Source organism: Phaenicophaeus curvirostris, chromosome 1 (genome assembly GCF_032191515.1).
Source record: "Phaenicophaeus curvirostris isolate KB17595 chromosome 1, BPBGC_Pcur_1.0, whole genome shotgun sequence".
NCBI lineage: Eukaryota > Metazoa > Chordata > Aves > Cuculiformes > Cuculidae > Phaenicophaeus > Phaenicophaeus curvirostris.
In genome coordinates, this window is record NC_091392.1 from 35539894 (window position 1) to 35561342 (window position 21449).

The 21449-nt window shown below is 36.7% G+C and overlaps 1 protein-coding gene across 1 annotated transcript in view; it reads right to left on the minus strand.

The window, feature by feature from the left end:
• Positions 1–3185: 3185 nt before the first annotated feature.
• Positions 3186–21449, minus strand: part of CAND1 (cullin associated and neddylation dissociated 1) — a 29343-nt gene continuing 11079 nt past the window's right edge. The window contains exons 3-15 of the mRNA XM_069852558.1: positions 17972–18126; positions 16109–16232; positions 15430–15686; positions 15240–15345; positions 14593–14738; positions 13258–13550; positions 12353–12494; positions 10240–11733; positions 9390–9485; positions 7520–7689; positions 7257–7421; positions 6920–7027; positions 3186–5824 (exon numbers count right to left, since the gene is read on the minus strand). Coding sequence (XP_069708659.1) covers positions 5600–5824; positions 6920–7027; positions 7257–7421; positions 7520–7689; positions 9390–9485; positions 10240–11733; positions 12353–12494; positions 13258–13550; positions 14593–14738; positions 15240–15345; positions 15430–15686; positions 16109–16232; positions 17972–18126 — 3481 coding nt within the window. The 3' untranslated portion in view covers positions 3186–5599. The remainder of the gene's footprint in view (positions 5825–6919; positions 7028–7256; positions 7422–7519; positions 7690–9389; positions 9486–10239; positions 11734–12352; positions 12495–13257; positions 13551–14592; positions 14739–15239; positions 15346–15429; positions 15687–16108; positions 16233–17971; positions 18127–21449) is intronic.

A 21449-nucleotide genomic window follows, 5' to 3' on the forward strand; every position in this document is an offset into this window, starting at 1 on the left:
GTTAAACAAGCCAAATTCTCTCAACCTGTCCTCATATGAGAGGTGCTCCAGCCCCCAGACACATATGAATGTTTTGGGGTTGTTTTTAAATCTATTCATAAAAGAACATTGGGAAGGTGTCAATTGTAAAAATTTTCTGCTCAAGAAACATCTTTATTGCACTGAACCAAGTGACACAGCTTATTTCCTGACGTCTGCAGCAGCTGTATTGAAACTGCACCCACACTGTGAGGGAGAAATCCACATATGAAGGAAAAGAACTCCTTCAGAGTAAAAGAAGAAATAAAGAAAATATATTTAACTCCTTCAGAAGAAGTCTTTTCAGAATTATTACATACATTTATCAAAATACCTCTGGTTGAACTTCTTTTTTTTTTTTTCCAAAGGAAGCAGCAGGAAATAGAAATGAAACACTCAAGTTCTGGGATCACAGAAGTTCACAGCTTGCTAATTACATTTTTCCCTTCTGTATTTCCTGTTCTTCAAAAACATGATCAAAGGCAGAACACAAAAGAAAGAAGAATTATTTCAAATGAAAACATTCTCACTCTAAGATTTCATTTTCTCTTTCTCAGTGCTACATTTCAGTTAACATCTGTCTTGCAGCCAGTGTCTGTGTGGTTCTCAAACACACTTATTTCTTCTCTGGTTCAGGGTTACGTTCTAGAGACTAAAATCAACAGAAGCCCTTTTATTTGTTCTACAGGATGGATGACCTTTCCAAAGGCAGTTTTGTCCTTATTGAAGATTATGTGGAAACATTAAAGCCTCATGAGGTGGTAACAAATCTAAAGAAGTCTAACTCCCTACCAAGATAAAATTGCCTGATCTTCACAAAAGCACCTCTTGCAGAAAACTTTGCTTCACCAACACTGGTCATGGAAGATTAATTCACTTCATTATTCTCAAGAACTCCAATTTACTTCTCCTCCTCCAAACTCAGACACAATGAAAAATCATAAAGGGATCCTTATGAAAAAGGTCAGTTTTAGTGTAAGAGCTGTAAGTATGAGAACAGTTGCTATATCACTACTACTGATCAGTCCACCAGAGCAGGGTGAACCTGTCCCTAGAATCATTATTGATTATATCAAGCCAAAGACAATAGTAGCAGATATGAGCTTTTAATTTGAGATTATGAAATGGTACAATAACCCTTCATCTAAGAGAAGCAATGCTGCTTTCATGAACATGTACTGCTTTGTTCACCTCATAAATATATGATCTGGAAGTAGTTCAGCTGTTTTTGCTTTGTCAACTGGTATTTTAGATGTTACTTTTTTAAAGGAAATTATAATTTTTAAAAATCAATTTACATTATTTAAATGCAGCATTCTTAAGGTACTTGTAGTTTTGGATTTATAATTTTAGAAAAGACCTCCTCGGCAAGGATGGCAAGATTTTTTATGGAAAACCAGAGCATTAAGTACTTTTGAGACACAAACATATTTATAGGCAAGAATTTACAATGTGAGGACCAGGCAACCATTTCTGTGTTATGTGCAAGCCTACTAATTGGTTTCAATTGCCTGTGTGCAAAATGATGAAAAACTCTAGAGACAGTTCTAATCATACCAAAAATGTTTAAGAGCAGCCTTTCAAAACTCTGGTTTTGTTTTAGTGAGAGTAACTTCATATTTTAGTTTCAGATATCCATAGAATCATAAAATAACCAGGTTGGAAGAGACCCACCAGATCATCGAGTCCAACCATTCCTATCAAACACTAAACCATGCCCCTTAGCACCTCGTCCACCCTGCCTCCCTGGGCAGCCTCTGCCAGTGCCCAATGACCCTTTCTGTGAAGAATATTTTCCTAATGTCCAGCCTAAATCTCCCCTGGCGGAGCTTGAGGGCATTCCCTCTTGTCCTGTCCCCTGTCACTTGGGAGAAGAGGCGAGCACCCTCCTCTCTACAACCTCCCTTCAGGTAGTTATAGAGAGCAATGAGGTCTCCCCTCAGCCTCCTCTTCTCCAGGCTAAACAAGCCCAACTCTCTCAGCCGCTCCTCATAAGGCCTGTTCTCCAGCCCCTTAACCAGCTTTGTTGCTCTTCTCTGGACTTGCTACAGAGCCTCAACATCCTGAACACAGTATTCAAGGAGCAGTCTCACCACTGCCGAGTACAGAGGGAGGATAACCTCCCTGGACCTGCTGGTCACGCCGTTTCTGATCCAAGCCAAGATGCCATTGGCCTTCTTGGCCACCTGGGCACACTGCTGGCTCATGTTCAGTCGCTGTCAACCAACACCCCCAGGTCCCTCTCCTCCAGGCAGCTTTCTAGACAGACTTCTCCTACTCTGTAGCACTGCACAGGGTTGTTGTGCCCCAAGTGCAGGACCCACCATTTGGCCTTGTTAAACCTCGTGCCATTGGTCTCAGCCCAGCGGTCCAGCATGTCCAGATCCCTTTGCAGAGCTTCTCTACCCTCCAGCAGATCGACACTTCCACCCAGCTTAGTGTCATCCACAAACTTGCTAAGGGTGCACTCAATGCCTTCATCCAGGTCATTGATAAAGACATTGAACAGGGCTGGACCCAGCACTGAGCCCTGGGGAACCCCACTTGTCACTGGCCTCCAGCTGGATTTCACACCATTTCCCACCACTCTCTGGGCCCGGCCATCCAACCAGTTTTCCACCCAGGAGAGTGTGCGCCTGTCCAGGCCAGAGGCTGACAGTTTCTCAAGCAGAATGCTGTGAGAAACTGTGTCAAAGGCTTTACTGAAGTCCAGGAAGACCACACCCACAGCCTTTCCCTCGTCCAGTAGCCGAGTCACTTCACCATAGAAGGCGACCAGATTAGTTTGGCAGTACCTGCCTTTTGTGAACCTGTGTTGACTGGGCCTGATCACCCGGATCTCTTGCATATGCTTCATGACAGCACTCAAGATCACCTGTTCCATGACTTTCCCTGGCACTGAGGTCAGACTGACAGGCTTTAGCATTTAAACAACAGCTACAGGTATTCCTGCGTAATCTGTAACTGAATTACCTGAACCAAACAGCACTTAAAGCATAAGTACACCAGATTGACCCAAATATGCAGCGAGAATAAAACAAAAACACCTTTCAATCAAGCAATCCAGTCAAAGTCAGTGGAATATGAACACCTAACCAGGTCAGCTTTCGTAAAACTAATAAATAATTTCAGTACTTAGGGTCCTGCACTGCCAAAACAACCAAATGCTACTTAGAAAGAACCGCACTCTTAGAAATTCTGTAATTTACAGGGAAGATTTAATGCTTCTGTTCCCACCCGCTTCATCAGTGGTCAAAGTAAAAACGACTCTTACAAGAAACCATCAACTACGTAATACAGCTCAACCTTCTCTTCTGTCCTTAAGCTTGCTCCACTATAATGTACTGTAAAACAAAGCAAGGAACATCTGCATCCACCACATTAAGCATTATGGCAGTACATAAAGACACAGAAATCTCTATGAATAAAAACTACAAATACAAGTGTTCTGTTTACTTACCTTTGTCACCTTCTCCATTTACATATTTTAGCCTTACCTCTCATGTTTATCATACCGTTCTCACAACTAGCTTTATGTCTATAAACCACTTCAACGCACTCTGAAAACTTAACACAAAAGTTCTAAGATCAGCTTGAAAACTAATTAGCACAACAGATTCTTAATTAGAAGGCCTGTATATCGTTGTAATTGAAGTAGATGAGTTATACAGCAAGATAAAATGCACCTAATTCACAGTGCTTTTTCTACCATATGGTTTCTCTCTAGAGTCGTCCCATTCTTTTTCATGACATTTAGATATGGTGGTACATTTAATCTCAATTTATTTCTACTTCTAGAAGACAATTGTTACATTAGTATGAAGACTTTGGAGACAAAGACAGCTACAATTTCAAAAAATTCTACAGCATTAAAATTGTTACTCCTGAATGAGTTCATAGATCTCTTCGTTCAGGCCCTTTTATTAAAGTAAAATGCACCAGTATCTCCCCTGTTTTTTCCAAGCTGCAAGCGCATAAGGTGAAGAATTTGCCCCTAAACCCCAGTGCTCAAAGGAAACTGTCTCTGAGGTCATAAAAATCTATACTTGTTTAGTCATGTAGCAGCTCATGCCACATATCCATGTAATAGGTTTCCAAAATATCAAACTAGCTAAAAAATACCAGTTAGCTAGAGAAAAATCAGATCCAGATCTAAGAAAAAAAAAAAAAGACATCTAAGCAATTGCATTAACCCAGTAATGACAAGACTCAATTTGAGGCAGTGGTTCCCCATCTTCTGCCATTACATTCCCAAATCCAGTTCATTGTGGGACTGCCAGATATAGCCATCTCATTCACTTCTAGATTACCTCAGCATAATAATGGCAATTTTTTCTTTTGTATCTGTTTATTTTCTAGCTATCTTCAGTTTTAAGACCATTCCCTGTTTCCTTAATCACCAGAACACTATATGACACTTGCACCACTGCAAACTACTGGTGGTTCTATGTGCCAAGAAACATTGTGACAGGCACAAAATGATGGTCTGGCAAAAACTGTCTAGGTAACACAGTATATTAGTGCCTTAACAAAAGCTGTTGGATGAAGAACAGGAGGTAGAAGCCACTGAAGAAAGCTCATTTCATACTTTTATAACAAAAGCAAAGCTGAATCCAAAGTTCAGCAGCCACTGAGCAACTATTATTCTCTGCTTATTTTACCTCCACCTCATCCTACTTTACTCCAGTCTTCTGATTTGTCCAGCCTTTGAGTATGAAAAAAACATGAAAACTGCAGGAGTTTTCATATTTACTGTAAGAATATCTGCAGGGTCATACTACTGGCATCTGAAAAAGCCGAGTTAAGACAACCAACCTTCTCTCCCATCTCTTCCTGTACGAATGTTCTGTATTGTCAAAATACTCAAAAACTGCACTGATACAGTAGAACTTATTTTAAGTTGCATTATGAATAAACTGCACATGCTGTTTTACAGACAATATATATTTGTAAACTTGCTCATGCAAAATTAGTGTGCACAACTGGGATATTTGTTTTCTAATCCCCACACCTTTAAAAATGACATTTATGTCTGCTTTTTTGAACTGTGCTCAAACCCTCTCTTTAATTTAATAATTCTTGCACAGAATTTATCTGCCAGCCAAACCAATTTATGAAGCTGAAACAACAAAGAATAAAAAATTATACAAAAGCATGGTGCACCTGGAACCTGGACACTTGATTCCCACCTCTCCCCCCTGATTTTTTTTTTTTGCTTACAAGTAGAAAGAGTGAATAAAAGAAAAAAAAATCGTGGTCACAAAATTTTGACATTTTAATCCTAAACATTACAGGGCAAATGGATGTTGGAACCTATTTCCATACACCATGCGTCAACTTTTTAATTCCCAACTGTGGTCAAATCCACTAAAATAAGAGTGTTTAACAAACTCTGGATTATGGAAATACATTTCTGGAATAAATGCTAGAAAAGCAACAATGGGAAAAGCCAACTGTCTCCATAAATGTAAATAAAGTGGAACAATGTGTAGATTAGATACTTTTTCTGTTTCTTACTCATAACCTGTCATTTCAGTGCATCATATGGTTCAACATAATGGTCCCCAATTTGGACAAACATCTAACTAGTGTCCATTGACTCCAAGTTAGTGGATGATGAATCTTTTTGGATACTTTCAAAGATGGCTGCCAGCTCAGGGTTAGAGCTTATCTGTGACTGGAATTCACTCATTAATGGACTCTTCTCTGCTTCTGGAATGGTTAGAAGCGCTGCTACTGCCCTCATAGCAGACCGTTTCAGTTCATCTTGCTTTTCAAACTCCTGTTTCACTGAATTTGCTTTTACCTGGGGGGAAAAAAAATATGTCTGAAAGTTTTGTTTAACCCTCTCCTGTACACTCATCTTAAGAAATGTATCTTAATATATCTTACGAAGACCTATTTCCTACAATAATACCACCTTGCACAGCTTTCAAAATGGCATAAGCTCTTAAAAAGGAAAAAAAAAAAGGGGGGGCAAAAAATGCCCTCCAAACACATACTTTTTAACAGGCCTTTTACCAGCAGTTTACAACTAAGACTGAAACTCAGACACTGCATGGTAAGCAGAAAAAGGTTGTAAGCTACTAAGTCAGTTACTAAATCAAAACAATTATAGCAGCCAATTTCTGGCTAGTAAGGTCAGTAAACAATATTAAAAAGATATTATCACAATACTTTCAGCTTCCAGAGAAGAGATATATTTTAAAAGTTGACCTTCATTAGAGTAACTGTTTAACCTCTGTTATAATTCTTAAATATGTTTCAGTGATACAAACATAAATTATCATTAAAAGCAGTCAAATTTCATGATGTGAAACATAACAAGTTACAGTAATGAAAAAGTAAGGTAAATCAGGCATTAAATGACTGTTACTGTATTCAGGCGGATCAAGACAAGAGCAGGAATGGAAGGTGACTAACTGTGCCAAGACACAAGAATCTTGTAATATAAGTAAATAAGGAAAAATCCAAAGCAATCGGAATACAACTGCTTTAAGCTGCCTCCATCCTTAGTTACATAAATGCAACAATGTAACCATTAGAAGTCAGAAAAACTCTCACTATTCCAGTTTCACTATTTGTAATGAAATGAGACAAGCTGCCCAAGTGGCAGCTAGCTTTTTAAGGAATAAAAAAAAAAAAAGGGGGGCATCATAGAAACACAATATTTTTTAAAAGAAGCTAACAAGTCTACTCTTCTATCTGTAATTTAAAGACATTTAATATATATGTAAGGGCCAACATTTTTTAATTATGCTGTTACAGCCTATGAACCACCACTCAGGAAATGCTGCAGCACCTAGGTTCTCAGAAATATTTTTCATAAGTGAGTTCATTTATACCTCTATAAGACAACATAAAAAAAACAACTAAAAATTTTTTACATTTAAAATAATACCTTAGTTGTACATGTAGCACGCAAAGGTTCAACAAGCCTATCCAACCTCTGCAGCACTGCACTTGGACAAAGGGTAGACAATCTCACCAACATTAAAAAGGTCAGCATCTGGGTTGAGAGAAAACCAATTCAACAATCAGTTATGCTCATCACATATATGCAGATTTATTTCCTACAATGCTGTGTAACCTTTTCAACAGCAACATTTCAATGGAAATGGCAAATACAGCAAAGTACTCAAGGATACGAAGTAATATTTCTACCATACCAGTCTATGCAGCATTTAAAATATTTTGACTTATCGTCACTGCTTACACAGAGAAAAATGACTGCTGACCTTGATATCATAGTGATCCTTTAGGCCATCTTCAACATGGTTTAAGAATTCAAATATATCTAGTCTATCCAAACAGCTATCCAAAAGAGTATACATGCACTCAAAAGCTGCTTTTCTTATGTCCAACCCATCGTCAACTGTGTGCTTAAATGGTCCCATTTCCACCTGTCAGCAAAGAGAAAACAAAGTCATGAAGCAATACATTTAGAAAAATACAGAATCTACTTATGTATTTCCAGCACAGTTTTTCTTAATTAACATACCTCTCTGATTAATTCCTTTCTGACTTTTGTTTCATTGTAAAGATGAGGAAGCACAGTATCTAAGAGGTCTCTTATTAATGACGGTTTATTGTGTGCAGCCGAGTTAAATGTCACTAGGGCTACTCTCCTGACATTGAGATCTGGGTCCTCCAGTGTTTTCAGAAAATCACCTGCAATCACGTACAGAAATACATCAACTTCTGAGAATCTTTTTCATTTGATGCTTTAAAGATACCTTTGATCAGTTTTAACCTTTCAAAAGCACATATTTAGTGCAGGACTTATTTTGATGTAACACAGAACAATAGCTATTACTTTAGCTTGATTACACAAATAATTCAATTATAACCATATCAAAAGTATTATATAATTGAAATTATGTAATTCAGATATTGAAACAGAAGGAGGAAAAACACCACCAAAATAAATGGCTATCTTTTAATGATATTCCAACTTTTTTTAAAAGGCATAGCATGTAAATTAATGAAAACTATATTTAATGCAATTTTTCCTTTTCTCCATTAAGGTCTCAGAGCATGCATTAGAAAAACCAATTTAAATTCTGCAGTTCAACAACTGGAGAACATCTCTTAAAGAAAATATCAATATAGTGATTTTTAACCTCTAAATTGGTATATACTGAGAATTCCTCAATTAGCAGAAGATAAGCCCATCCAGTATACATTAATGTAGCGACACCCCTCTCATCCCACCCCACTCTACCACACTCTCAATGCAGTTTCACTTTTGAACGTCTATCATTCTATAGCACAATGCCTGCAGGAATAGATGTTTTCCCCAATGATTGAGCAGTTCTCCTAGCACCTTCCAAGAAGAGTGAAATTTTTAATAGCAGGAAGACAAAGTGGTGTAAACAAAGTGATTTCTACACAGGGTAAAAAACAACTGGGTAACAAAAACTGAGATTTAAGTACAAAATGCCAATAGTTTTTTGGGGCTGGATAATCAGTATTTGCAGAAACCAAAGAGGCAAGGCTGCTTGCGTTGGTGGGACAGCAGGGTGAGAAAACTCATAAACCTAGTCAATTCTTTAATGTATTACTAGAAAATTTGAAGCTCAGTAACGAAAATAACACATAGGAATTGACACCACCTCCCCATAAATAAAAACACTGCTCTCTACAAAACTGTATGTTTTCAAAGATTAACCTTTTCCCCATATTAGTTCTAGCAGTATTCACAATTTTTACAATCTTTAAACCTGTAATCAAGCCACTACAAAACATTGACCATAGCACATTAAACAAATCTACAACACTTTGTCATTAAAAAATTCGAAAAACCACAGCATTGCAAAACTCTTCATCATTCTGATGTTGTACTCAAAACTCTAATTACCTTATTCCTGTAAAAATACACACAATTTCAGATCACAAAGCACTATGGAATCCTAAGGACCTAAATTTACAATTTGCCACCTGGTAATACTCAAAATTCATGTGTCCATACATATTTTAAATGACTGAATGTTAAATGTTTCCAAGACCACCCTTCCAGGTAGACAGTAACTTACCTCATCAAACTGATAAAATACAGCAAAAGCACGGGGAAAGAAAACCAGCTTTTGGGTACCATCTTCCTAAAAGCCCTAACTCCTTGCATACTTAACCCATCACAGCTTCAATACATCCTATTTTTATAACAACATTTATTACTCAGAAATCAAACAAGCCAGAATTAACAGAAATAGCTGGCTCATATGGGAACACCTTATAACTGTTCCAACAGTTACCATTAGTAGCTAATTCCAGTACCTGTAAAATCTTATTTTCTGAAAACACAACAACCATTTTTCAGTGCAATTCTATTGCTTAAAAATGTAGAATCTGACACTAAAGAGAGAATTTACCTATGCAGTTTTTCAAAAGTGGGTCTATGGGTTGTGGATGATCAGAAATAGTGAACTTGACAGCAGTAACCACCGAACTTCGAGCATACGAAGACCCTAAGATGAAACAGAAGTGTAAATATGTAACATTAAAGCCGTGCGACTACAGAATTTAATGTTCGATTCCATTCTTTTTAAGCTTCTAATACTCTTTAGAACACTAAAAACAAAAGGTTACTTATTACTAGCAATGAACTACCAGCAATGCAATATGTTTCTCCATAAATGTATTAGTGTCTCGTTTTAAAAAGGGGAAAGAGAGACCATAACTTTCGTAATAAAAATATAACATTATCGACTACATAAAATTCAAGTAATGAGCCTATTAGGGAAGATCTTTTTAATTCACCACATTGGCCCTCTTTAAGAAAGAAGACATGCCAACATTCTTCATGAGATTGATTAATGAATTATGATCCTTCCTAAAGCTTAATTTCAGAATTGTTTTCTGAAAAATAGGAATACTGTCATTTACACCAAAACATCAACACACTGCAACTGGTTTATCAATTAGTGCTGTCCCTTCCTCACCCATGCCCCTTCCCCTTTAACTTTATAACTCTTAGTTAAATACATCATTAATTGAAATCCTGCAGTCTGAAAACAGGACATAAAACTCATTCAAGTAATCTATAACTAACTTCTAGTAAAAATGGAACCATCTAAGCCTTACGTTGTTGGGAGCAAAAAGAAAGCAAAACTTGAATAGTCACACAAAACTTCAGCAAATTATTTGCAAAACTAGATCAATTTATTGTTAGATAGCATAAGGCCATTTGCTACAATACGTACATGAGTTACTGCTACTAACCTGATGCCAAGTACCCTTTGAGTCGTGGAAGCAGAGTCTCGGGGTCTATTAATGTAAGTTTGCCCAAGCATTCAGCAACAACATTCCTCGTACCCTCTTCTGCACATTCACAGTGTTTCAGGAGTAAGGCCCAGATGTTCTCAACATATGGTTTGAGACCAAGGACTGATGCGGAGCTAATTATTTCTTTCAAGGAATGAAGAAGAAGGTATTGCCTCTTAGGTTGACTGGTTATTTCTTGTAAGACAAATGGAAGATACTCAGGAAGATTGCCAACACTAATACTGCCTAATGCATAAGATGCCGCTGATTTGACTTCTTCACTAGGAGAAGAGAATGCTTCTAGTATTACAGACTTCAGCTCAATTTGTCCACTTAAATCAATGTGATGCCCAACTTCCCCAAGAGAGAGCAAAGCCAAAAGCCGAATGGAATCTGTAGACCTTGAGTTCTTGACATCTTGAATGAACTGACCTACAACAGCTGGTCCTTCCTTAGGGCAGGCTCGAGTAAGGGCAGCAACACATTTGGCAATGGAATAGTAAGACTGCTTGTGAGTAAGTGCTGTGCTCTGAGAGTATACTGGACCCGTCAACATGCGCAGTAAATCCATATAGCCTAAATTATTTGTACCAGTCACAACCAAAGCCTGGAAAAATTCTAGCATGGCACTAAGTGCTCCACCCTGAAGTAGAGGTGATCTCACCAGCCCAATAAGTTCATTGAGAATGGACCCACTAATCTTTGACAGGGAGGAAGGATATACTTTAGCCAGTGTTGTCAGAAAACTTATGGCCATCTGTGATACATGCATATCACTTTCACTAATCAGAGGTGGAAGCTCATCCAGAACAGCATCAATCATGGCAGCTGTCAAGCTATCACTGTAATTCTTAATTAAAATATCTAGAGCAGAAAGAGTGCCCAGTTTCAAAGCTCGCTGGTTCTTTCTCAAAAAAGAAGCAAGAATAGGAACTCCTTCCCCAAGGATTGGTCTCAAATCTATCTTCAAAGGAGAACCAGCAATCAATGTCATGGCCTTCACTGTAGTTAACCGAGTGATCTCATTCTTCAGTCTCTCTAGGAATATCTGAAGTGTACTAGGCAGGTCTGTGCCTAGGCTGTCACCAAGGCTACAAATTATTTGACCCATGCAAGATATTGCCCTTTCTTTCACCTCCTGATCAATGTCAGCAGCCTTTAATCTCTTGATTGTACAAGTAAACAAATCTTTGATGTAAGGAGCAGCATCAAAGGAAGAAGGCTGGTCTAAAGGACGAATGACTTTCACAAGTTGTTGAGTAACCAAGAGCGCCTCTGATGTTATCTTGTAAAATGGGTCTCCAACGCAAGCTACAACTGGAGGTACCAGTGCTTGAACATGAGGATGAAAGACTTGCGGAGAATGATTGCAGAGGATCACATACAAACAGGACAAAGCATCTATCTTCAGGTTAGAAGAACTTGATTTGTCATTCAGTGAAAAAATAATGCCTGAAAGGAAAAAAAAAGAAAAACGCATTTTTAGGTTAGGTATTTACATTCTGCTAGAACACTTCAAAATTTCTGAAGGCAGGCAGATATACTCAATTTATGTTTTCCTGCTCCTAGCATTTCTTGAATGCTTACAAGCCTTTCACCATTTTATTCAGTGAGTTTTTAAGCTTCCTCTACACAAAGCACATCAGCATTTTGAAGGTTTGTGAAGTATTTTCTTCATTATAATGCGATTCTGAACCTGTAGCTTTTCCAAACTTACTTTTCCTTGTTACTTCAAAACACCCAAAAGCTAAAATAAGGACATTATTTCACTCTGTTGCGATGAAAAAGAAAGTAGTTTGATCTTGCAATTAACAACCAAATTAACTTTTATTTTAGAAATAAAGAAAAAAATATCTCAATATCAGAATCAGCCTTTGTTCTCAAGATTAATGGAAATATGTCACTAAAATATTTATACAGATCCACACAGCATCGGATTTTGCCAATTTCTTTAAAAAGAAGCAATGCTTCAAAGCTTTTGCAAAAAGCACAGTCAGGATTTAAAGAGTTTGAAACTTCACATCCAATTTACTAATAAATTTTTAAGTTAACAATACATTTTTTCTCGTACCTGGTACAAGTACAGGAACATGTTGCGTTAGCGCTCCAGGTAGTACATTTACTAGCTCAGTCAACATGTTGAAGCAACACTGACGAGTCTTCACACTTTTCTCCTTCATCTGTTTGTGCAAGGCTTTGACTATGTTTGGGACCTGTAATCATCATATATCTGTCAATTGATTCAATATCAGACATTTCTGACAATATCTGACAAGATGACATTGATCACTGGGGGATGTAAAAAAAGATGTATTCCCTACTCCTCTATTTCCAGCTTCTCTACAGAACCAGAAAAGTCATAACCACTGGGAACTGAAGATTTGAGAGAACAGCTATCCAAAAAAAAGTTAATTTAAAAGCAAAACTAGATTTGCATTAATAAAACTGTAGAGAGCAACAATTGAAACCCCCACACAAATAATTTACTTAGAAAAAGATTTTCAACACTGTCCTTTCTATTCTGCAAATAAAATACTTGTAGCAAATTAAGTTTTATCATGATCATTAGAGCTTATGTCTGCATTACAGAATGCACAAAACAACAACTTCGCTTTGGTAATTTGGCTGAACTACACAGGACACACAAATATACAAGTTATGGTAAACAAGTGAAGTCAGATAAGCACATTTGCATGAGTTGGTAATTTCAGTTTCTAAGACTGCTGTAGTTTTCCAGGCTAGTTTACCTGGTTTGCTCTCTATGATAACACTACAGTAATAAACTGTAAACTGTGTATGAAGAGGAAGGTGTTCCTGCTCATGGCAGGAGGGCTGGAACTAGATGATCTTCAAGGTCCCTTCCAACCCAAACCATTCCACGATTCTATGATACGGCATATGTCAAGGACTACCCTTGGGAACACGGCACAACTTCAGTGTGTCTACTCAGAGGTAACAAAAATCTTGACAAATAACCTGACTCTGAAGCATTGTCAAAGGTGTCTCTCCTTGTTCCATTGCATCAGGATCACAAAGCCAACTTTGCACAGGTCGAGTTTGTTTTAAAAGAGAAAGATATGCATGAAAAACATCTGCTTTAACATTCTCTTCACGTTCTTTGAATCTCGCTATTAACGCAGGAGATACAGTTTTGTAGAATTCTGGAAGCATTTCGTGTCTTGTGCTAACCACAGCATCCAGACATTTAGCAGCTGCACGCCTCACTTTCCAGCTCATGTCATCATCATCACTATATTCATCATCACTCCCTTGAAAAAATAAATTATGCATATGTTCAAATCTAGACAATCAAAGCATCAAGTTTTATTTTAAACAATTAATACAGACACACTTGGATTCTTTGTGTAAGGCACACCAAAGAAATAGGTTCAGAAGTATGTTAAAAATCATACATAAAAAGCCTTCTAAACTGTCTAAACCATAAGGCTAATTATTCTCTCTGCCAATTTTTTTCATTATAGTCTTTCACATGTATTAATTTAAACTGCAAACAGGACAAGGTGGTTCTCATCACTTACAGCCCAACTACTGATTTAAAGCATATTTCTCTTTATTCGTGACATAAGTGATATTGCAACACCAATTACTAGCTGATTAAGCCTCAAATTATTCTGTTTGTTTCTTTCTAGGAGTAAATCAAACCATACTCTGCCTCCAAAAATGACAACTAAATAAACCATACAATAAGTAATACAAACTGACTTTTTAAGTACCAAAGCAACAACTATGCAGCTCCTTCATTCTTAAAGAAAAGCAAATGCTATGCCCTGGGTTCCGATAACTTACTGTCCAAGTTCTCATAAAGCTTACGTATGGCCAGGTATTGCCACCATATTAACAATAATTACCTTATGCCTTTCAGTCTAAAAGATTTTTATCCTACATGAAAATATAGATTATTTTGCCATTTTCGATCTATTCTGATTTTATGCATTAGGTAACAATACATTACAGTGGAAAGTAGTGAGAAGCCTTTACCATGCTGACTATGTATTTTCAATTCATTAATTGATGCTCTTCTCACTTTAGTTAGATCATCCTACATGCTTCTGCCCTTTTCTTTCAAGTATTTTAAAATATTTGCCTTGTACTTTATGTTCATCCTTGGAATTATTCATCTTCAGCAACAACACCCTATACTTTTATTCCAAGAGGTGAATTCATAAGGTGTGTTTAAAAACAGAAGGTCATTTAAATGCTTGTACTTAGCAATACCACCCATATGAATTTTTTCACATGAGTGTGAGTTCACAAGCTCTTCTCCTCCTCCAAATCAAAAAGAGAATATACCTTGATCATCATCATCACCACCATCAGCATCCATTGCATTTTCATCTTCATCTTCATCATCATAATTGTAATTAGGATCATAGGTAAGATACTTAAGACAAATGTTTATAATAGTAGAAACGTGAGGATAAACTTCTTTAGGACATCTGTATAACACAAAAATACAATTAACGTCAAATGACTTTGAAGAATTAAAATATTTCTAAAAGACTTCATGCCACATACTGTACTTTGGAGACATTACCCAAACCAAGTACCATCAATGCAGACATCTCCATTACAGAAAATCAGAAAAGAAATTCAGAAAGGGCAATGTAACCAGATCTGCTAGATCGGGAGGTTGAAGAGGACCAAGATATGCCTTTGGATATCAATTTTTGTTGTCATCACTACTGGACAATAAATATTATTAGACTACTCCCTCCCCACCACTGCCGTCTACATAAGTACCAATGGCACAGTTCCTAAAACACAGATATAACAAACCGGTTAAGAGTAAGGTGCAAGACAGAGCTATAGGAACATTTCCAACTCAAACCTTGCAAAAATACTTTCTATCAAGGGGACTGTCTCTTGACAGCTAACAACCAAATGCCATGCTGTTAGATCTGAAGAAAGCCTGAAATAGGTATCCAGGAATAACTTACCTCCTAACAAATGATTCAAAGGCTTGAATGCAATACTCTCTTAGTTCATCATCATCTACATTACAAAACTTTACAACCAAAGGAATTATTTTCTCAAGATATTCACCTGGTAAGAGGAAAAAAAATTAGCAAAGTAATTACTCTCATCTAAAAACTTTTTAAATTGCAGTAATTTATATGATTTTCTTACCTATTCTATGACCTGCTTGCCTACTGATAGCAGCAATACACTGTATATAGGTCCTAGTTGTTGACATGGAATCATTTTTAGACAGCTCTGTCAACAGATGTTCAATGAGGTCAACAAAAACCATATTGCCACAACTCATAACCAGGTGACCAAGAGCAATGATGGTTCTTTTCCTCACAGCAAGTCTGGGGCTAGTCAGCTGGGGGAGCAGACAGGTCAGAATTGAAGGATGGAAGTTAACAAGCAGTCCTCCTTGCCTTAAAACAGACAAAACACAAACTCAAACCAATTGAACCTAGATATCTTTGTGCACATACTGTACAATAATTCCCTTAAATATTCCCAAAACATCACAAATATTCCAGTTAAGTCTTTAAATATTAGGTTTTTAAATTTTTAAAAACAATAAATGAGTTTAAAATATACCAAAGCTATAAACATTAAAATAAGCTTAAAATTCCAGTTCACAAAGATTAAATCATGAATTGATCTATCAATCAACTTATCTTCAATACATTAATTCTTTTTTTTTTTTCCTAAATGAACTCTCACTTGTACCAAATAACATATTATTTCACATAACTTGAAGTAATTTAAATTTAACATGCGGAAAGTTAAAGTTCAAGCTTTAAGGAGTATTTATGAGCATTCACCAGTGTTTTGGAAGAGGGATGTTTACCTGCTCAGCATATCAGCCATGATATCCAATGCCTCTAGTTGAACAGACACATCCTCCTGCTTGGCTATAGCACTAGTGAGACGCCCTGTGATCTTTTTGCAAACATTAGCTGCTAAAGCAGAACCTGAAAGTAGAACATTTTCATACTTAAAAAGAATACAGCTTTTAACACCAGAGATCATGTTTGTGACTATGGAAAGCAGCCTGATCTCAACATAAAGAAGCTTTTCCCACCCAACAAAACAAGCTAGAACAGCTAGTTCATTTGTGAAGTTAATATATGCTCTGCACTACAGCTGAAAGACTATCTAGAAGCACACTCAGAAGGAGGGCTTCTTAATTGTCCCATAAGGCAGATACAACAGAAAGGACACTGCTTTTGACAGGGCAAGCAATGGAAAGTGAAGGCCAAAACAAGCCTAGAGAAATAAATGCAAGGTATATATGTAAAAATAAAGGAATAATAAAAAAGGTAATGGGAAGCACAGATGATAAGAGCCCGCTCTAAGTAACAGCTGTATAACAAAATAGTAAAATGAATTCTTTTGCTCAAGAAGCTACTTGGACAGTAAGTATCTGAAATGCTGAAACATTTAAGAGGAAAAATGTATACCCAAAGTATTTTAAAAATTCAAGTAAAAAACATCTTTACCACAGCTTCATACTTCCCCCTTCCCTCAACAGTCTGATGTTGTTTGGGGTATTTGTGAGAAAAGAAACTCATGTCACAGTAACAGCTACCCAACGGCTACCACTCATCTTCATTTGCATAAAATTTTTTTAACCACATTCTGGGAATTTAGACATGAAATAAATATTATTCCAACCTATATAAAAAATAGTTTATATATATTTGTGGCTTATTCTTAACTCTATGACTAAAGCTAAGCATAACAATTGGACAGTCAAATGGGTTACCACAGAGGCTAAGAAAAAAGACAACCTGTGTTTGAGTTGAGAGCAAGAAATAACATCTAGGTTCCTTTTGTATTAAGAATACTAGTTATATTGAAAGATTTTGCTATATTTGTTTGAACTTTATTTCCACCCCAAAATCTTGTTTTCTTTTGTGTAGACAAACAGAAGAATAAAAGTTTAAATTGATTTACTTAAAACTAGTTATTTATTTAAAGTTTACACATCTCGCTACTGCTTGATAAGAGCAAGACTTACATGTGGACTTTCAATAAAGGATGTTAAAATCAGATTTTTTTTTTTAAATTAAGAAACTTCAGTCTTTAAGGACTGCACTTACAAAGACTTTTTAATCAGTTTTCTATTCTCATTCATATCCTACACTACAATACCCGAAAAGCATTTGAATAAAAAAGTAACACCATTAGCTGATGAGCTGTTCATCATAATGACCTCTTTTGAAGGAAAGACTGCTTTCATTTAAAACTGCCAGCAATCACTACAAACACAAGCTACTTTCCAAAATGCTTACCAGAAACTGAGACAAGAAATCAGATCATTAAAAATACCCAAGTTATAATCAATTTAAAAATATATTATCAATCAAAAATTAAGATGAGATTTAGCTGTTACTACAGCTGAGAAAAGTTCCACTACAGAATTAAAATTGGAGCTTTACACTTAATTTGTTATACCAAAGTTTATATACTCTAAGTTTGTTTTTCACACTAACGCAATTCTGCAATAAAAAATAATTTGAAACTAGTGAAATCTGGAAATAGAGTCAGAGAAGAAGGAACTAAAAGGATGTGTGCCATAAACTTTTCCTGTGACAGAAATTAGTCCAATGTTAAATGAACCGAATCCTCTTCACAGGCCCAACTTTTTAATTTTTTAATTAGTAGTGAAACCATAAAACTAGGTAGTCTTGAGTACAAAACGCCTTACCACTGGAAGCTGGGGGGAGTTCTCCAATCACAGTTTTAAGGCCAATGCTTGAAATGTCACGTAACTGTTCTTTATCTGAAAGCATGTTCGTACAGAGGGTATCTACAATGGTCTCCACTTGATACTCCTTCACTTTACTCACCAAAGGGCCAAGGCTGTATAAACAGGAGAAAAGTATTAAATCCACAACCTTAAATAAAACTCCTCATTTTACTTCAGTATTTTGCATTCAAGTCACAAACCAGAGGTTGGTTTTGGTAGCATTATAAAGCATAATGGTAAAATCTGAAAAAACTTCAACTGATTCGTTTGATAACCCATCTCCATGAACCTATTAACAAAATACTGGCCTAGTACATGTTTTTTATCTGCTGGTAGAAACCTTTTTTGCATTACTATTCTGCTTCAGTCTTAAAACCCGAATCCCTCTTACTTCTCACTTAACATCAGGATTTAAAACAAAAGTTACCTAGTCAGAGTTATCAGTTTATACACTAGACCATCATTGTCTGCTTAGTGCGTAGACAAGTAAGCAACCTTCTTAATTACTGGATCTTTACTCTACATGATGCTTGAGTTCAATCTAACATACACTCAGACTCACTCTATACCTTAGTGTGCCTTCTGTAACAGAATGCAAATGGTCAAACAAAAAACAATTACATGGCATGCCCTCCTTCACACAGACTCCAAGCACCACTATACATGCAGCACCTCATAACAATCCCTCTCTTTGCTCTGAATTGCTTTGTTGTCATTCCAACTGTTTTGAGTATCATAACAATCCTGTACTTATTTATCAAATGCTGCCTTTTGTTCAAAATACTAAAACCACAGTTGTCCCAGTAAAGTGTAGTTTATCACTAAGAAATATAACATCTTTCACTGTCTTCCTAGCCCTATTGCCAAATTTCAGCCTATGTTGTTAATATTCTGTTCCAAAAGGTACGTTATACACTCTTCTATTGTCTCCATTTCCTTCTATTCACCTGTGAAAAACCTCAATAAGAATTATCCTCTCTCCTTTTACCCCTCCCACTCCAGATTTGCTTATCTGATTTCTCCTTATGTTTAAAACACCTGCCTTCAGACAATCATCTCAGAAATGGGAAATTAATTTTGAAAAACTTCAAATTACCAAATCTTTCAATCTAATTCAACTCCCTTAAAGCTACATTCAAAACAAACACATCAAACCCTGAAAAAGCTTGTAAGCTGTTATAGGCATTCCTACCATGTTCCGTCAAAGAAAAGTACAATTAGCCTATGCACACACTAACTGTTCTGAAAGACACAGCTCCCTTGTTTTGTAAGCTTCTGCTCTCTGTATATTGAGCTTACCAGCTACTCTCTCTAATTCTCCCTAATGGTGAGATGCATAGTATTACTATGCAATCAAAAAAGTAATGAGACATCAACACTAGAGGAGAGATGTGACGTGAAGCTGAAGTTCTTCCAAGGTTAGGTTCTACACCAACCCTGACAGAAGTGAGGGCAGAGGACAAGGAGCTGTGTATAGCAGTCACATAGAAGAAAAAGCAATGGCTTGAGGCAAGAACGGCAACAGCAGTAGCAAGGACCATCTAAAGAAAGCATGGGAATCATGAAATAGAAGTGTAGCCAACAGGAGAATTAATAGGCATGCAGATATATCTCCAGAGAACTACTACAGATATTCTCTTCCTTCTGAATGAAAGGTATAATGGAGATCATTCTGACTTGGCATTGTATACAGACCTTCCCCTAGTTATGTTTCACAGATGCTTCGGATGTCCTACAAGGAAATCCTACAGCCTGATTCTCAACAGCTTTTCCTTCTGTGACACACACTTCAAGTTATACACTTCACCATGGAATTCAACTTTGGCCACAGTAAGAAAGCACAGAAGTTTTTGAAGAGACTGTATATATCCATGTTCTCAGTGTGAGCCTTCATGAGCAGTAAAGTGTGAGGACATCATTAAATAAGCCCTTTGCCTCAAAGCTCTCTGGTTAAGATTTTGAGGGGCGCACAGGGCTTTTATTTTTTAGGAAACACTTTTCAAAAGCTCAAGCTTTGTTGTTTTTGTGTAAGTCAGGTCCCAACCTGCAGTACAGAAGTCAAAGCAAGCCCATGAATTGGTTCCATCGGATTTGTGCTGAGAGGACAGAGAGCATTCAAGTGGCTTCAAGTGCTGGGCTAACAAATGGTGACAGAGCCAATCATTACAGATCAGAAATCACTGGTATTTCTGTGACTTACAGGGGAGGCTCCAAATTTTCTATCTACCCTTCAACATTGTATGCAATGGACACAGACAACTTCTCTACAAATTAGAATTACAAACCAGAATTAGGTAGAAATCAATGTACGAACAAATGCAGAACAAGGAACATCTTAAAGCCAAACACAAACTGATTATATTAGGACTACATTAGAATGTAATGCCTCCATATAAACTTTACTTCCTTCCATACTGAACTTTAATACTGTATACATATGATCTTCACGAAAGTTGAGTCTAGCAAAGCTGACCGAGACTAAAATGATCTCCACAGGTTTAGCAAATGCTAATTACGGAGAGCTGAAGTCAAACCGAAACCCTAGAGGAAAAATGAATTAACTAACTTGTTATCAAAACAAGACTAAAATCAAGAAAGAAAGTTTATATTTTCAAAAATATGCCACTATTCACTAAGAGTATGTCAGACTTCTGAAACTGCAAGGATTTAAGACCTTATTGAAACATCAGAAGTATGCACAAGTTTGACAAGTAAATGATGGCATTATTTGCAAAATAGGTTTAGCAAAATAAACAAGAAAACAAGTTTCAACTGGAAGGTTTTGTCTAGTTTAACTCCTTGTAAAGTGCAAAGGGAGTATGTTGTCCAAAGGTGGACTGTTCTCAAATACTTAGGAAAAAATAATATTTGGAAAGTTTTAAGATATTACTTTGCACTTAAATTTTCATAGATTTGAAACAAACAGCAAACTGTTAAAACAGTTCAGCCACAAGTTAGTTTGACAGACAAAGGTAAATATTTCCCCTCCTCCCCAAACCTACTCTTTCAAAGCACTTTACAAAACCAAAACGTTACGACACTAGGAAAAAGGTGGAAAGGGAACTTCCAACTTCATAGATTTGATTATCCAATGCAATAACAGAGCTGCCGCATTACAGTGCGGAGCTAAACCCTGATGAACAAATAACAGCATGCAGTTCCAGTAAAGTTAATAAATTCAATACATTATATTCTATTTGTATCAGATTACTAGAAAGAAACTATCTGAATGCAAAGTATTTCCTTTTAAATTTAGTGATTAGACTGGAGAAAACAAACGTTTGTGTTTTATTGCATAAGTTTTTAAAAATTATTCTGAATTAAGAGCAAGTTTCACTTTGAAATAAAAGCGCAGGCATTAAGTGAACTGCAAAAAATTAGAGGGGTCCTTGGGGGGAATCCTCTATAGGCAAGCAGAAATTCTGTCAAAGCATGC